Source organism: Bufo bufo, chromosome 7 (genome assembly GCF_905171765.1).
Source record: "Bufo bufo chromosome 7, aBufBuf1.1, whole genome shotgun sequence".
Lineage (NCBI taxonomy): Eukaryota > Metazoa > Chordata > Amphibia > Anura > Bufonidae > Bufo > Bufo bufo.
Window position 1 is genome coordinate 157573605 of NC_053395.1, and position 15922 is coordinate 157589526.

General features: G+C 40.9%; 1 protein-coding gene across 1 annotated transcript in view; it reads left to right on the forward strand.

Annotated features, from left to right (window-relative positions):
• The window catches only part of CPS1 (carbamoyl-phosphate synthase 1), a 98906-nt gene that overhangs the window by 50323 nt on the left and 32661 nt on the right, over positions 1-15922 (forward strand). Inside the window, exons 23-25 of the mRNA XM_040439685.1 lie at positions 6394-6459; positions 7502-7565; positions 11544-11725. Of these exons, the coding sequence (XP_040295619.1) occupies positions 6394-6459; positions 7502-7565; positions 11544-11725 (312 nt within the window). The remainder of the gene's footprint in view (positions 1-6393; positions 6460-7501; positions 7566-11543; positions 11726-15922) is intronic.

Below are 15922 nucleotides of genomic sequence, written 5' to 3' on the forward strand. Positions count from 1 at the left end.
GAAAGATAAAATACACACATCAATGTTGCAGCTGATAGCAGTTAAACTGGCAGACATTATGGAATAGTTGTCCTGAAAAAATAATTGATCATTAATCCCTATCCTCTTAATATAAATCTCAGGGTTATATAGTTGGAATATATATTTGGTATATATATTAGAAAATATAGTTGGAAGAATATCTCTAACCTTCCTGCATGCATGGTATTTTTTCAAGTGTGCAAACTGGAAGTGAACCAAATGGTGTCCTGTATCCATAGTAGTCACGTGACAATATATATTAATTTGTGCCCCACATTTTTTGCATTACAATCCCCGTTTACATAGGGAAATGTACCGCTGGCCAGTGAGCAATTTTATGCTCGCATAAATGATCCGTTCAGCTGACAAAACAAGCACTGGCTCATATGTTTGCTCACTGCCTGGGCATTTACATGGGATAATTGGCTTGATCATCTGTTGGTGTAAAATGTCCCTAAAGGTGGCTTTACACCAAACAAGTGCCAATGGCGAGAGGAGAAAACAATCGGCTTACCTCCACTGAGAACAGATGATTCAGCGTGTTGAAATCCAACATGACCAATAGTTTTTTAGGAGTTGACACACCACCATACACTGTTCCTATTGGAATAGGCAGATTTGGCCGGCGTTTATCTAATTTTTATTTATCTAATTACGCACTTATATAGCGCTGCTATATTCCGCAGCCCTTTACAGACATTAGCATCAAGCTGTCTTCAATGGGACTCACAATCTAAGTTCCCTATCAGTATGATCTTATGTATATGAGCACCAGCATTACAAAACAAAAAAGAAACCAAAAAAATGAAATAAGTAAATACAGTAAAACAAATTGATGGGGTTCTGCACACCGTGGATGCTTCAAATATGACTGTCCACCATGGAACTTGCTGTCATTTTAGTCATACAGCCGCATAGATTTGATGACAAGCAATACGGGGTGCTGATAAGGAATAAGGGTCTCTAAATTTAAAAAAATCCTCAGAAAGATAGTTCTCTGCCTCAATTATACATACAGGTAGGATACTTGCCATAGAGACAAGCCATGGTAGGACTATGAGGCTAAGGGTAAGGGAGATCAGGTGTGGCATGACCACCAGCAACTGCCAGGAGTGAAGGGCCAAAAGCTGTCAACCACCCCTAGGAGCCCGCCTTCTCTCTTCTTTCCCCTTATGTGTGTTCAGGGGTCATTTAACACAAGCAATCATCTCGCTTTGGAATTGTAAATTTTGTAACAGGTACTCCAAAATTGAAAGATACAGTACAATGATCCCTCAAGATACAATGGCCTCAGGATTCAATATTTTCAACATAAAATGGTCTTTTCTGACCTGTTGTAAGTTGAAACCAGACTCAACATACAATGCCTCAGACTCAGATCCAACCAATCAAGGCCACTTCTCTGATAAAATAGCTGTATTAGTTACTAGTTAGCAGCTATTCCTGACTGATATATGTAAGGCATTGCTTTATTTGTCTTAGTTATCTGCTTATTTTTCTTAAATCTTCATTTTCTGTTATCTTGGATGACATTTTGGGGCTTTGGAACCGATTACTCAACTTTCAATGGTTTCAACATACAAGGGTCCTCCTGGAACCAATTAATATTGTATCTTGAGGGACCACTGTACAAGCAAAACAATTGCAAACAATTAATATACAACCTTATTGCGGTGCATCAAAGGTCCCATGGCAGGACTACGGGTCATCTGCCATGATGGATGTTGAGGACGTTAGCAAAAACACACAATAACAAATGTCTTACATTACAACACTGTGAAGACAGATGACATTAACACAACATTTACACACTGGAATTGAATAAGAAAAATTGGATGTGGCCTAGAATTTCAAAGATCTCCAAGTCTATATTAAAATGTAAGGGGGGAAGATTTCAGCATAAAACAGGAGCCATGACACCACAGTCATACTTTGAAGCTTCTGCTTGTCGCATCAGGAAAAAAATGCAAGGATTTATTATACATTCTTTTTTAATCTCTCTGAACTATAATCAATACAGCTTCTTGACAGTAGTAAAACAGAAGGCTTCAGAAACTGAGCAATTAATCTGAAAGGCCAGCTGTGTCCTTTATTTTCTAAGTATTAGCATTCCTGAAATTTATACAAGACACGGAGTTTAAATTATCAGATAGCTTACAGAGGTTGTGCTATAAACTACTTTAAGTGTATTTTCATCAATGACTCTAGCTCTCATTCCATTTGGATTTTTTTTTTTAATTGACCTAATTTACAGTTTTCTCTTATCCCCCATGCTTGAATCCTACTTCCTGGTTTGTCATTGGTCTGCTGTCCTATCATGCCTTAGAGCGAGGAGATGTGTACTGACATCAGCAGATCATGTGACACTAATCACATCCCTTGTTCTTACCAGTGACACTTCCTACTTCCTACTTTACAAGGCTTCAATGGAGGACATGAAACAATATCACCAGACCCAAGAGAGAGTCACAAGAACCACCCCATATATGCACATCCGACAATAAGTCAATATAAAAATATATATAACGTTTATTAGACACACCAACAGATACACATAAAAAATTGTATACAATTAGAACAAAGTGCGGTATGCAATATAATATATGTAACCGACACATGCAGGTCCACTGGGTTGCCACAGAATGGGCATATACATTATAAACTAGCATATAAAAATCCAATACAAAACATATAGCAAATATGAAATGAGGTGAGACCACTAGAAATGCAGACAGACCATGATGAGGTCTAAATTGGAGAGTCAAACCTACATAAACCTGCTGGTGCAGTGGACCTGGAAGAGTGAGAGAACGCCCCAATGGAGGCTTCAATGGAGGACATAACCTACAGCAACTAAATATCTAAGCTGTTGTGCCACAAGGTGCAATAGCATAGCCTACTATAAAATTAGAATAAGGCAGTTTTTATAAGTGCTGGTATTTGGGGAAAGTGGTATAACATCTGTTGGGCGAGATACGTTTACATTAGTGGCACAACCCTTTAAGGGTAACAGTTTAGATGAGAGGACTCATTGACTTCTATGAGAGAGTTTTCTAGGTATTCCCTGTGAACTGTGCAGAGATCACTGTGCAGGGAGGCGTAGTAGATAAGCTGTGACCATCACCTATTTTGAACTGGGAGATGCCTGACACCACAGCATTCAACAGAGAGAACGAGGATTTCTGTTTATCTCTGTAAGACTTGAGAAAGGAGTTCTTTCCTCCGAAATGCATTGTCACCATAAGAGATCCCAATAAAGAAGTCGCGCCTACTTCTGATCTGGTCGTGTTTTGCGCCACATAATGTCTCCGGTGACTTGATGTAGACTCCATTTTCAGTCGAGTTCACCTATCCACTATTGTGAATGGTGGATCCTGTGTTTATCTATACAGAGGTGTTTCTTTCCATCCTGATCCTGCCTGTGATGATAATGAGATGACTGCTGAAAAGTGATCTCTATAGAACAGGAAGTGTTAAGTCTATTATCACAGTACATCATCCGGTCACAGCTGCCACGTCCACATCATACAGAGTAAACTTTATAAATCTAGAACTTAGTCTACCTTCTAGGATTCTTTTATTGTTTGAACCAATAGCACAAACAGAGACTTCTTACTGGCCTGCATGATATTACTATTAAAATCTTGAGATTTTTATATCATCTGACAGATTAACCAGCTTTTTGTCAGGCAATTTCATTTTCCATTTTCATCATTCCTTTATTTCACCCACAAAGCAATTTCTACACTGCTCTTTGAGAGCTCCCATTGAAACGGCGGCGTTCCGCTGAAGTGGCAATTAAACAGTATATAAAAACCTGTAATCACGAAACATCAGGAGCTGACCTGGTTTAAACGTGCAGCATCTGGATAGAAAAAACTAGCCTCGCAGCCATCTCCCGAGGTGCTAACATTGTTTTATGGGCTAATACTTTATTTTAAGTGCCCCATCATTACCAACGTAATTCTGCATTCATGGCAAGCTCCTCTATTTTAATGAAGTTACTTTGTATGCGCCGTTGTAACACGGATGCATTTGTACGCTTGATCCTGTCATTTGCCATGAGGTAATAGAATCCTGGTTTCAGCTAATTAATGCGGCACTCTTTCATTGCTGGATGGTTAGCCACAGGCAAGGCAGTGTAATCTATGGCCCTTCACTATGCTCATATTATATATGGCTTATCTTTATTTCATGTGTTGGAATAGCACTGCTTTCACCATTAATAAGCTATGCATACGGTTTATTTTTAATGGGACATTATTATTATTATCATTTAGAATAATCAGTATTTATATAGTGCTCACATATTCCATAGCTGGCCTTTACAATACCATATTAAAAACTTACATAATTTTACCAAATGAACATATAACTTACAGCCCCACATTGTTATATAAACTCCCAAATGTTTCTATTAAAATCATTATGACATTATTGTGGCTACTCCACAGTCTATCCATGTTGTAAATGCATTTTATGCCACCCCAGTCATAGCTCTTCCTTATTAAATAGGCATAATAAAATAGAATTTGTGTTCAAGGCTTTGCAGAATTGTAAAAATTAGCACCAAGGAGAGGTTGATATAAATGTCACATAAACTGGGGGTTTACCTGGCATTTATATAGCACATTGGTGTATTTTACATCTAAAATATTGCTCCAAGGGAATGTTGCAAGCAAGGGGTATTTAGGATTTCCCATTTACAAAGTGTGCCAAGGCATTATTCATTTTTGAGACCCTGTTGCCTTTTCATCTTCCTTCCCCTTGTGGTGTTTTTGGCCCCACTGGCTTCAAAAATTCTCAAATGCAACACAAATGCATGTGAACCAGCCCGCTGAGGAATGCTTGCAGGATAGGCGTGGTGGTTGTGACCTTGAAGGTAGTTGTAGTGCTCACAGATTACAGTAGCAATCTCTCCTTGGGGCTGTGCAGTGACTGCTGGTGGTAGTTGGGGTACCCTTGATGTCAGGTGTTGGTTTTGGTGCAAGGCAGGAGAGCAGATGCAATGGACGGTGAATGGTGGAGTCAGTAACCAGGCCAGTTGGTGTAAATATAAATAAATCTCTCTTTACTAAAGTGCAGAATAGGAGTAGTATCACATCTGACAATGACAAGGCACAGTTCCAAGTAAAATCACAGTGTAATTCCACCCCAATAGCAATGTATGGACAGCAGCAATAATTGAGGTTGTAGTAGTGTAGTAGCATGCAATGAGGTCCTTTAGAAAGAAACGTTTAGAAAAACCTTCTGACGTCTTCTTTCTGGAGCACTTTTTGAGTAAGTTGCTTCTTTGGTCGTATACTGTCTCAGAGATGAAGATTCTCTGAGATCGGGCCTAGTTCTGAGGAGTTTGCACAAATAGGTCCTCACTGTAGCACAACTAAACTATTTAGTGACTAACCAGGGGGTGGACCCAGGTCCATCTCCTGGCAACTTAAGGGGATGAGCCAAAGTGTTAACCCTAAGCTGTCTATAGAGTGCTATTAGGTATACAAATACAGTAAATCACAACATTTCACTTAGCAACATAACACTACAACAATTTACCCTTTGCAGTGAGCCTGTTCTGGGGTACTGCACATGTTTTATACATGTGGGTGCTTGCATTTTTCAATAGGAATTAGTCATGGTTACATTTTTTTAAAATTTTATTTTTCATTGCTGTATTCCAACACTGCACCAAGATGCCCTGTGTGAACTTGGCCTTCATCAGCTGTTTCTGTAACTCCCATAGACTACATGTTACTTTTATAATGCCTTTCATGGTAACGAAAAAGTCCTTTAAAGGGGTTGTCCTATCTGGGACATTCATGTCATATTGATAGGATACAAACGTCTGATGGGTGTGATACAAGTGATTGGAGAACACATTGCTCTTTTCCATTCACTGCTATAGGATTCCTAAAGATATTTGAGCAATTTCGCATGGCTGTTTTAAAGTCCCATAGCAGTGAAAGCCAGCTGTGTATACGTTGCCCCCCTTCATTCAATATCGCCGACAGTTTTTGGAAGTCTCATAGCAATGAATGGCGATTGCCACACTTGCTCTCCATTCACTTCAGGGACAGTTTTACCTCTAAGCTGTGCACCCTAGAACGGAGAGAGTTAAAACAACATGCTAACTAAGATTAACGAGCCCCGCAACTGTTTTCAATTCCTGAGAACAAAGCTTAGCGAACAGTTCAGAGCTCTGTCCTTCAGATAGGAACAGGTCTCAGATTTGGGGTCCACACATATTATAGCATAACCTACCGATATTACATAAATGTCCCAGATAGAAATCCTTTTAATGCATTTTTGGGTGTGATAGTTGGTATATAGTACTGTCTTTCAGTCTTAATTAAAATTGTATCTAATTTCATTCTACAGATTGATACATTGGCTGCTGAATATCCTGCAATAACAAACTACCTCTACCTCACCTACAATGGACAGGTACTATGGGGGATCTGGTGCTTTGGCTTTCACATCAGTAGTCTAATTATTTATGACTGTAATTGTGTAAAATAGAATGAGCCCTAGAATTTTGCTAGGTCTACAAAAAATGCTGATGATCCATAGGGGAGCCCATTCAAAAGACAGTTAGTCTGGGGCCACTAAGGATTTTTGGGGCAAAATACCCTATTTTGTACATTTTATCCAAATAGGCTACTGCCAAAATTGCTCTAATGCTGCTTTCACAATTTCCTTCTACTTTCTGTTCTTCTGCTCCGTTATAGAAGCAGAAGAACGGGAAGGACGGATTCGGCACATAACTGAGATGAACGGAGCCTACGGACCCCATAGACTATAATGGGGTCTGTTAGGTTTTCTGTTCAGGGGATCGATTTTGTAGCAGAGACAAAAGTCCTGCATGCACAACTTTTGTGTTCTCTACAAAAAACTTCCCTGAACGGAAACCTAACGGATCCCATTATAGTCTATGGGGTCCTTAGGCTCCTTTTGGCTCAGTTATGTGCCGAATACATCCTTTATAGGAGCAGAAGAACGGTAAGGAGAATGCAGATGTGAAAGCTAACCTGCAAAAGCAACAATGGCAAAGCTCTTTGAGAAATGTTTGATGGTGATATTGAAGATGTCTTGAACTTTACTTGTGTAAAAAAATGTCCACATGGTTTCCACAAGGATAAGGGTGCTGTGGATTTTGCTGCAGAATTTTCCTTGACTGAAAATTTGTTCCATTCACCTGAATGAGGATTGCAGAAATCCTTGTGCTTGCCTCCCCATTCATATGAATGAGACAAATTTTCAGTTGCGGAAAATTTTGCAATAAAATTCGCAGCGGGTGAAGGCAGCCTAATAGTCACATGTATACTGTAGGCCTCCATTACATTTTTTGGTTGACTATTTATAAATGTGATGCAATTATAAGATTTGACAAGACATTTACTAAGCTTTACTGAGTCCCCTTCAATCTTGATTTTTATGATCCATAAATCTTTGCTATGGTTAATGCTTTTACTCATTTCCCCTCCAGGAGCATGACATAAAGTTTGATGACCATGGAATGATGGTTCTAGGCTGTGGCCCGTATCATATAGGTACTGTCTGAGTCCTGTCGTCCTCTCATGTCTATAATAACCAGTTAATAAAAAAAATAGAATTTAATACATTGGACTGCAAATGGAGAATGCAGCACTATAAGACATATGTAAGACTGTGACATTATTAGAAATAACTAATGAAATCAGTTTGCAACAGATTTTACACTTACAGTTGGAAGCTCTCCAAGTATCGCTAGCTGTAAATTAGGAATTTCTGTAATCTGAACAACAACTCTGTTGAACCACAGGAAATAACTCTGTGGACTCTGTTTTATGCCTTGCAGTACTTTTTTTCCCTAAATACTTTGGCAGTGCCAAATATATACTGTACAAATTGTGTCTCATTGTGTCATAGCAATCCTTAAAGGGGTTGGCTCATCTCAGACATTAATCACATATTGCTAGGATATGCAATCAGTGTTACATAGATGCAGGTCTTACCTCCGGGATCAGGTCCTATCTCCAGAACAGGGGCCCTGAAGTGAAGGAGAAGACACTGCACGAGTGGTGTGCTCTCCATTCATCGCTATGGGAGTTTTGAAAATAGCTGAGCAAGCAAGTCCCATAACAGTCCCATAGTAATATTTTTATAAAATATTACAAACCATAGTTAATAATAACACAAAAGAAAAAAGCAAATATGAAGGTAAAAACGAAAGTGTGACTATGCAGTGGTACATGTGTATAAAAACATTGCAGTCTACTGTATATAAGAGCACTGGTCCTAAAAAAAAGTCCTGAAAAAGAACTTACCTTCAAGTAAAAAAACTATGAAGTAGACACAGGCTTTTAAAAATTATTATCATACCAACATACACTGTACACACAATATAATACTTCGGGGTCTATGACATAGCTTAGCAATAGGCTGCAATAGAATTACAGCATTTGTCCAGGCAGAACTCCCTCACTTTGTACACAGCTTTACCTTTCTAATATACTTTATTTACATCTGATGTCTGTATCCTAAGATTAAAACTATGATCACCTGGCTCTATCCACTGCCACCCGCTAAACTGCTAACATCACATCTATCGTTGAGATCTATTTTCTTCCTGTCCAGGAAGGGACTCTGAGCATATCACTTAATTGTATATATCAGTGGATATATATATATATATATATATATATATATATGTACAAAGTAGGTTTTATGACCCTAAATTAGTTTTGCCTGGACGACACCTTGAAGATCGTAAGGTAAGCCAATCAAGCATTATGCAAAGTGGAAGAGTAAAGAGTTGGAGGAGAGGGATTTGCAGTTAATGGATCAATTAATGTATCTAAACTGGAGAACTGTAGCTAGTCATAAGAATTCAAACTGCTAGAATCAGAGCTGAAGTAGGGAGTCTTAGATTGGGCAATGCCCCCTGGGGAAAAGATATGCAGATTAGCTCTCTTCTAAGAGAAAGAAAGGTGTCTCTACAATGCCACCTTGCTACCCTAATTCAACCCAATGTCCAAGCCTTAAGCAAGCCTGCCTTGGACCGTGGTGAAGGATATTAGCTAAACCAAGAACGTTCTCCAAAAGGAAAGGGAGACCTATCTACATGAAAGTTGTTTCAGGGCTTTAGCCCCATGTTAGTAAAAGCAGGGTGCTTAGTTTCCTACAGTAGATGAGAAGCCTTTGTTGCACCCAGCCAACCAAGCACCTACAAGGCACAAAAACAGATAGTTTAGGCTGAGTTCACACTTCAGTTATTTGATCAGTTATTTCCATCAGTTATTGTAAGCCAAAACCAGGTGCGAGTCAAAAACACAGAATTGGTGCAAATCTTTCCACTATTCCTTATCTCTGTGTAGGCTTCACTACTGGTTTTGGTTCACAATCACTGATGGAAATAACTGATCAAATAACTGAAGTGTGATCTTAGCCTTAGTTAGTTAATTTAGTTAGTTGAGAAGCAGGGCATAAACCTAGGGGCTACAGAGGTTGTGGTTGGACTGGGGACATGGTACCTGACACCAGTGCCATTTATCAACCTTGATGATTAGGGGACCATTGTACAGAATGTGCATTTAGGCCCAAGAGCTTCCAGTTATTCTCTCTTCAGGAGCAAGTGCCTCGACTGATCTGAAGCCCTATTCAAAACTAGACACTACATATTAGGACCACTATGGGCAACACCAGCCTCATCTCATCTGTGCTTTAAGCTGAGAAAGTGTAAGATATAAATTCAATGGAAAATAGTGACTTATTGTAGCCTTTGCGGTCTACCACATCACACTGGTTCCTACCCAAATTAATAAGCTGTATTGTAATAAATATAATAAAATATCTTCTGCCCTAGATGTAGTTTTAAAAGAAATACATTATAACGCAAACGATTATAAGGTTTCCAGGCAAAAAATAAGTCATTAACTTTTAATAAGTGAAATAGCTCTCATACAAGAATAATCTGCGACAAAAGAGTTTTAACCTTACTGATTCGTGAACTGCTCTCCTCCTTGGATTCTATTTCCCATTTATACAGATAATTGTCTAGGGCTCCTCAACCTTTAATGAGACACATTTTCAGCACTGGTGAGATACAGTTATGAACAGACATCTGGCTAAGCACACCATCTCTGCGTGCGCAGGTGGTGTAAGCATTTGTGCAGGTTAACTCTTTACGTTAAGACAGAACACAGGCCCACATTTACTAATCCTGTCTAACCTGTAAACAGAGTAAATGTAGACACTAAAAATATGCCAAATTTATCATAGGGGATGACAATGGATGACAATTCTGGTGTATCTTTAGATTGGTTGATGCCACCTCTTTTTGGCTTAGCTGGCCATAGACATTAGATAGAAGTTGGTTGATGGTTGAACACCTGTTGAACAAACATCTGGGGAACTTTAGTTTCACAGACAGAGCCATACACATGTTAGTTCATATTGGCCTTTATAGTTGTCCAAAGTTCCCATACACATTCAATGAAATCTAGCGATGGATGAAAGATCCTTCTGGCAACATTCTTTCATTCATGAACAATCTTTCTTTGAAAGAAAGATCTTTCATCCAACTATCGGAAAAAAGTATTAAACATGTCCGACTTCTTTTCAAAAGATAATGGTCTGTAATCGGTCGGCTAGCATGATCGTCTGTTGTTAAATTTCAACTGACAAACATTCATTTGGTTGAAATCATCCATTTTGATCAACCTTAGACTAATGTGTATGGCCAGTTTACACCAAAAATCTGACCACATGCCTAAAAATATGTCCCGAAATTCTGTCTCTGAGCCAAAAATCTGTCCCAATGTACCAGAGTCTTCCACCAAAAACTTTAGACCTACTCTGATTTGGTCTAATCTTTCCCACTTTTATGCACTAAAATTGCAGATTTCATCTTCATAAATGTATCTATAAGGGTGACAAAAGCTGCCCACACCCACATTCTAGCTTAAAACCGAGAAATGACGAGGATGTTGAAAAAAGTCAATCTTTTTGGCCCATCTTAATACTAAATGTGCCTAAAATTAGGTGCATCAGAATTTTGGTGCAAACCATGCCGAGAAAGTGGCACACTTACCACAGTAATTGTTGGCCGTTGTTCTTTTTGTCAGGAAGCAAACATTTCTTGTTCCTTTATGGCAAGGCATTAGCTTGGCTGATGCTCTTGGGGCCCCGTTGCAAGTGCTGTAAGTGGGCTCATCATTTAACGGGAAACCACTGCTGCTGTAGGTCATAACGTTAAGACCTATATCTAATATGAGCGTGAAATGTTCACCTGTATAGTGATCGCCATCTCTAGTGTGATCACACTGTTATGGTCATAACATAATATTCTGCGCCTTCTTACCAACAACAACCTATGAGCCACTTAGATATAGGGGTCCACTACTTGCATTTTCAAACTCAGCAATCCTTTCAAGTTGCTTCACGGTTTTGATGATGGATGTGGAATTTATATCATTCATTTTCTTAGTTTTTTTTTTTAAGTGTTTTTACGAAAATATCCGTTTACACCGACTTTCTGCATTGTGTAGGCAGCAGTGTCGAGTTTGATTGGTGTGCAGTTTCCAGCATCCGTACACTACGTGAACTCGGCAAGAAGACCGTGGTGGTGAACTGCAACCCTGAAACTGTCAGCACAGATTTTGATGAATGTGACAAGCTTTACTTTGAGGAGTTGTCCCAGGAAAGAATTATGGATGTATACCAACAAGAAGTGAGTAACTCAGGTCCTGTTTAAAATTCACATTCAGAATTCTGATAGCGTGAAAAAATATTATACCCCCTAAGCAGATACAGGATGTATGCACAGACCAGCATAAGGTCAGTTATGTTTTAGCTTTCATATAATCACAACCCATGACCATAGTGTCTAGAGATCATGAATGCTGTATAATCATCAACATGGCACACAGATAGGAAGATTGTACACACGTGTACAATCCTCTGGATAGGTCATCAGTATCTGATTGGTGGAGGTCCGACACCTGAGACCCCACCATTTAGCTGTTTGAGAAGGCACTGGCGCTCCTGTGAGCTCCGCTGCCTTCTTGCAGCTGACCAAGCACAGAGCCGTACATTGCATAGCGGCTGTGCTTGGTATAGGGCTGAGCTGCTCCAAGGCAACGTAACCCATGAACGTGTTGCCTCCCATCCTAGGAAAGCAGAGAGAAGGCCGCAGCACTCACAGGAGCCCCGGTGACTTCTCAAACAGCTGATCGGTGGGGGGTCCCGGGTGTCGGACCCCCACCGATCAGATACTGATGACCTATCCAGAGGGTAAGTGATCAGCATAAAAATCTTGGAAAACCCCTTTTAATTATTAAGTAAAATTGAATATTTATACCTTTATAAGTCAGAATTAGAAGAAAGTTAGAACTGTAAGACATAAAGGTCTAATTATGAGATCAAAAAGTCATAAATATGACATAAAAGTTAACATGTTGAGAGAAGAATAAAGGAATAATTGTCAGATATAAAATCATAATAAAGAGAAAATAGTCTTTAGTCATTTTAATTATTATTTAAACCTACAATACATTGCTTTTGTGCAAATGAGCTTTGAACTTAAAGACCTGCCAGCTTTCCTGATGTGTATGCTTTAGTTAATACAATGTGTTATGCGGTGGCTCGTCAGGAGGCGGAGTGGAAGATGGGAGTGGTAGTGACTTTTGTTATAACACAAACAAACAGGTAACGGCAGCATCTCCAGCGACTTCTTTATTGGACAGACTTCACATAGCCTACTTCACTACTACATAGCCTTTGCCAAGCCAGTACATTAAGTACATTAAGCCAGGCTTGACAAAGACTATGTAGTAGCCGAAACGTTGCTGTTTATTTTTATGGCACACTTTCTGTGAAGTCTGTCCAATAAAGAAGTCGATGGAGATGCTGCCATTACCTGTTTGTACTATTCGGTGGGCTGCTGAGGATCTGCAACCGTGGTTTGGCTGATGCTTTCCGGTGTGGTCGTTTCATGGTCCATGGGTGCTGCTCTACATCTACTATTCTCACTTTTGTTATAACACAGTCTATCAGAGTGTCTGTCCTCACACCACTGCTCCTTTGGGCCCTGCAGTGAAAAGAAAGCGCACCCTTTCTTCCTTTGGGACACACCCTGGCGCTGGGGCTTCTGCCTGATGGTAACTGGGGTGCTCTTGATGTTAGGTGTTAGAATAGGTTCAGGGCAAGCAGGGGCGGATTAAGTGCATGATAGGCCCGGGGCTGTCTACCCAACTTGGGCCCCCCCCCCCCTCCATTTTAGTTTAGTTTTTTTTTTGTATGAAGAGGCTGCGGTGCTTCATGGGCGCCAGAGTCTCTTCTTAGGCCATATGGCATCTTAAGACTAAAAAAAAATACCCCAAATTGGGTCCTAAACTGAAAAATTTGGTCGCCAAATTTAAAATACATATAATTGTAATAAAAAAGACATGGAGGAGAATACAGCACCACATACCTCTTACATCCAGTGACATCTCCTGTCATGTAGACCTTCTCTTTCCTCTTCTCCTCCATTTGACCCAGACCACCATGGCAAATTCTTTCAGCCGCATCTCGTCTCTACAGTTTGTAACACAGACATGTTAGATTTCTCAATTTTTCCATCAACCTCCTCATCCTGGTGTCCCCACAGTGTCATCCTGCTGCCACCCCCAATACTGTGCCCGTTGTGCTCCCCAATGCCCAAGGAACTATACTGCTGAAAAAATAGTGACCCTAATAGATATAATTGGGGTAATTTATCAAACTGGTGTAAAGTAGAACTGGAGTTCCAAAAGAGCTGTCAAATATGAAAGGTGGAATCTGATTGGCTGCTATGGGCAACTAAGCCAGTTCTGCGTTACACCAGTTTGATAAATTACCCCAAATGTTCCTATAGTGTCCACAGCAGCTATAATGTCCCCAGTAATAATAACTCCCTATATTGTGCTCCAGGCAATAATCCCTGTATAGTGTCCCCAGAAATAATATAATTGCCCCTACAGTGCCTCCCCAATAGCAACACCCCCATATAGTAATTTCCACCACACTGCCCCCACATAGTAATCCCCCCATAGTAATTTGTCCCCACACAGTAATTTCCCCCAAACTGCCCCCATATAGTAGTTTGCCCCCACACAGTAATTTGCCCCACACTGCCCCCACATAGTAATTTCCACCACACTGCCCCCACATAGTAATTTGCCCCCACACTGCCCCCACATAGTAATTTGCCCCCACATAGCAATTTCCCCACACTGTTCCCACATAGCAATTTCCCCACACTGCCCCCACATAATCGTTTTCCCCACACTGCCCCCACATAATAATTTGCCCCCACACTGCCCCATATAGTAATTTGTCCCCACATAGCAATTTCCCCACACTGTCCCCACATAGAAATTACCCCACACTATCCCCACATAGCAATTACCCCCACACAATAGTTTCCCCCACACTGCCCCATATAGAAATTTGCCCCCACATAGTAGTCCCTCCCATAATAATTTGCCCCCCACACTGCCCCCACATAGCGATTTGCCCCCACACAGCAATTTGCCCCCACACTGCCCCATCTAGTAATTTGCCCCCCCATAGTAGTCCCTCTCATAATAATTTTCCCCCACATAGTAATTTGCCCCCACATAGTATTCCCTCCCATAATAATTTGCCCCCACACTGCCCCCACATAGCAATTTGCCCCCACACTGCCCCAACTAGTAATTTGCCCCCACATAGTATTCCCTCCCATAATAATTTGCCCCCATACAGCGCCCACATTCCCCCCCCATGTACTCGATTTATCTTCCCTAATATGTCCCCCCCCCAAAGTAGGCACATGAAATAAAAAAATAAAAAATGAACAAAAAATGAAAAGATAAATACTCACCTATGTCCAGGGCCAGGCGCTTGCTCGCAGAGGAAGGCGGGATGAGTCAGGCGCGTCACAGTGCTGCGTCCCGGCACAGGCGCGCGATGACGTCATCAGGCACGCCTGCGCCGGGATTTCACTACCGCATAGGCCTCAGGCCTACAAGGCCTGAAGCCTATGGCGGTGATCGGCGACGGGACAGGGAGCTATGCGCTCCCGTGCCCCGCCGCAGTATGTGGGCGTTCGGGTCAGCGTTGGGCCCCCCATCGGTGCTGTGCGCGGGGCTACCGACCCGAACATCCCTATTGTAATCCGCCACTGAGGGCAATGTCTGTAGCCAGCTTATGGTTTAGGAGTCAGGAAACCAGCCCAGAGATGGAAGAATAAATGCCTCTCTTTATTTTAGTGCAGAATAGGAGTAGTAGTACATTAAGTTATAAAGACAGTTCCAACTGTTCACAGTGCAATTCTCTCCCAGATAGCAGTGTATGGATTGCAAAGTCTCTGAGTAGAATCTATGGCTGGCAATAGTACTCCGGCAATAAGGAAACTCTAGACTAGACTGAAGGTTAGGGGTGGGACTAGCCCACATCTAACCTCCTACAAGGGCCGGGCCAGGGTGGTTAGCCCTGGGTTTGCCATCCATACACACTATACTGGTGGGAATACATAATATGGTAATACAATAGATCACAAAACATTAAAGAACAAGCTTATATGCAGATACACCCTACACTGGGGTACTGCACTTGGAGCTCTGCAGTGTGCCGTTCCTCTGCTATTCATGTGAGAATCTGTGAATAAATTGACACCCGGCCTGCTATTCAATTGGGGGAGTGTCCCTATACTCTCTGACACTGTCCAATCACTGATCACATATCAGACTGTGTAGTGACATAAGAATATAGAAAGTTGCACTCAGAGGCCAATAAAGGGAGGGCTAGGAGAGGGCTGCAATTTCCACTTAATATGTAGAAGAATAGTCCAGCAAAGTGAAAAAAGTGCCTTATTGGTACAAAACTCATATGCTGTCTTCACATGGATATTTAGTGAAACACA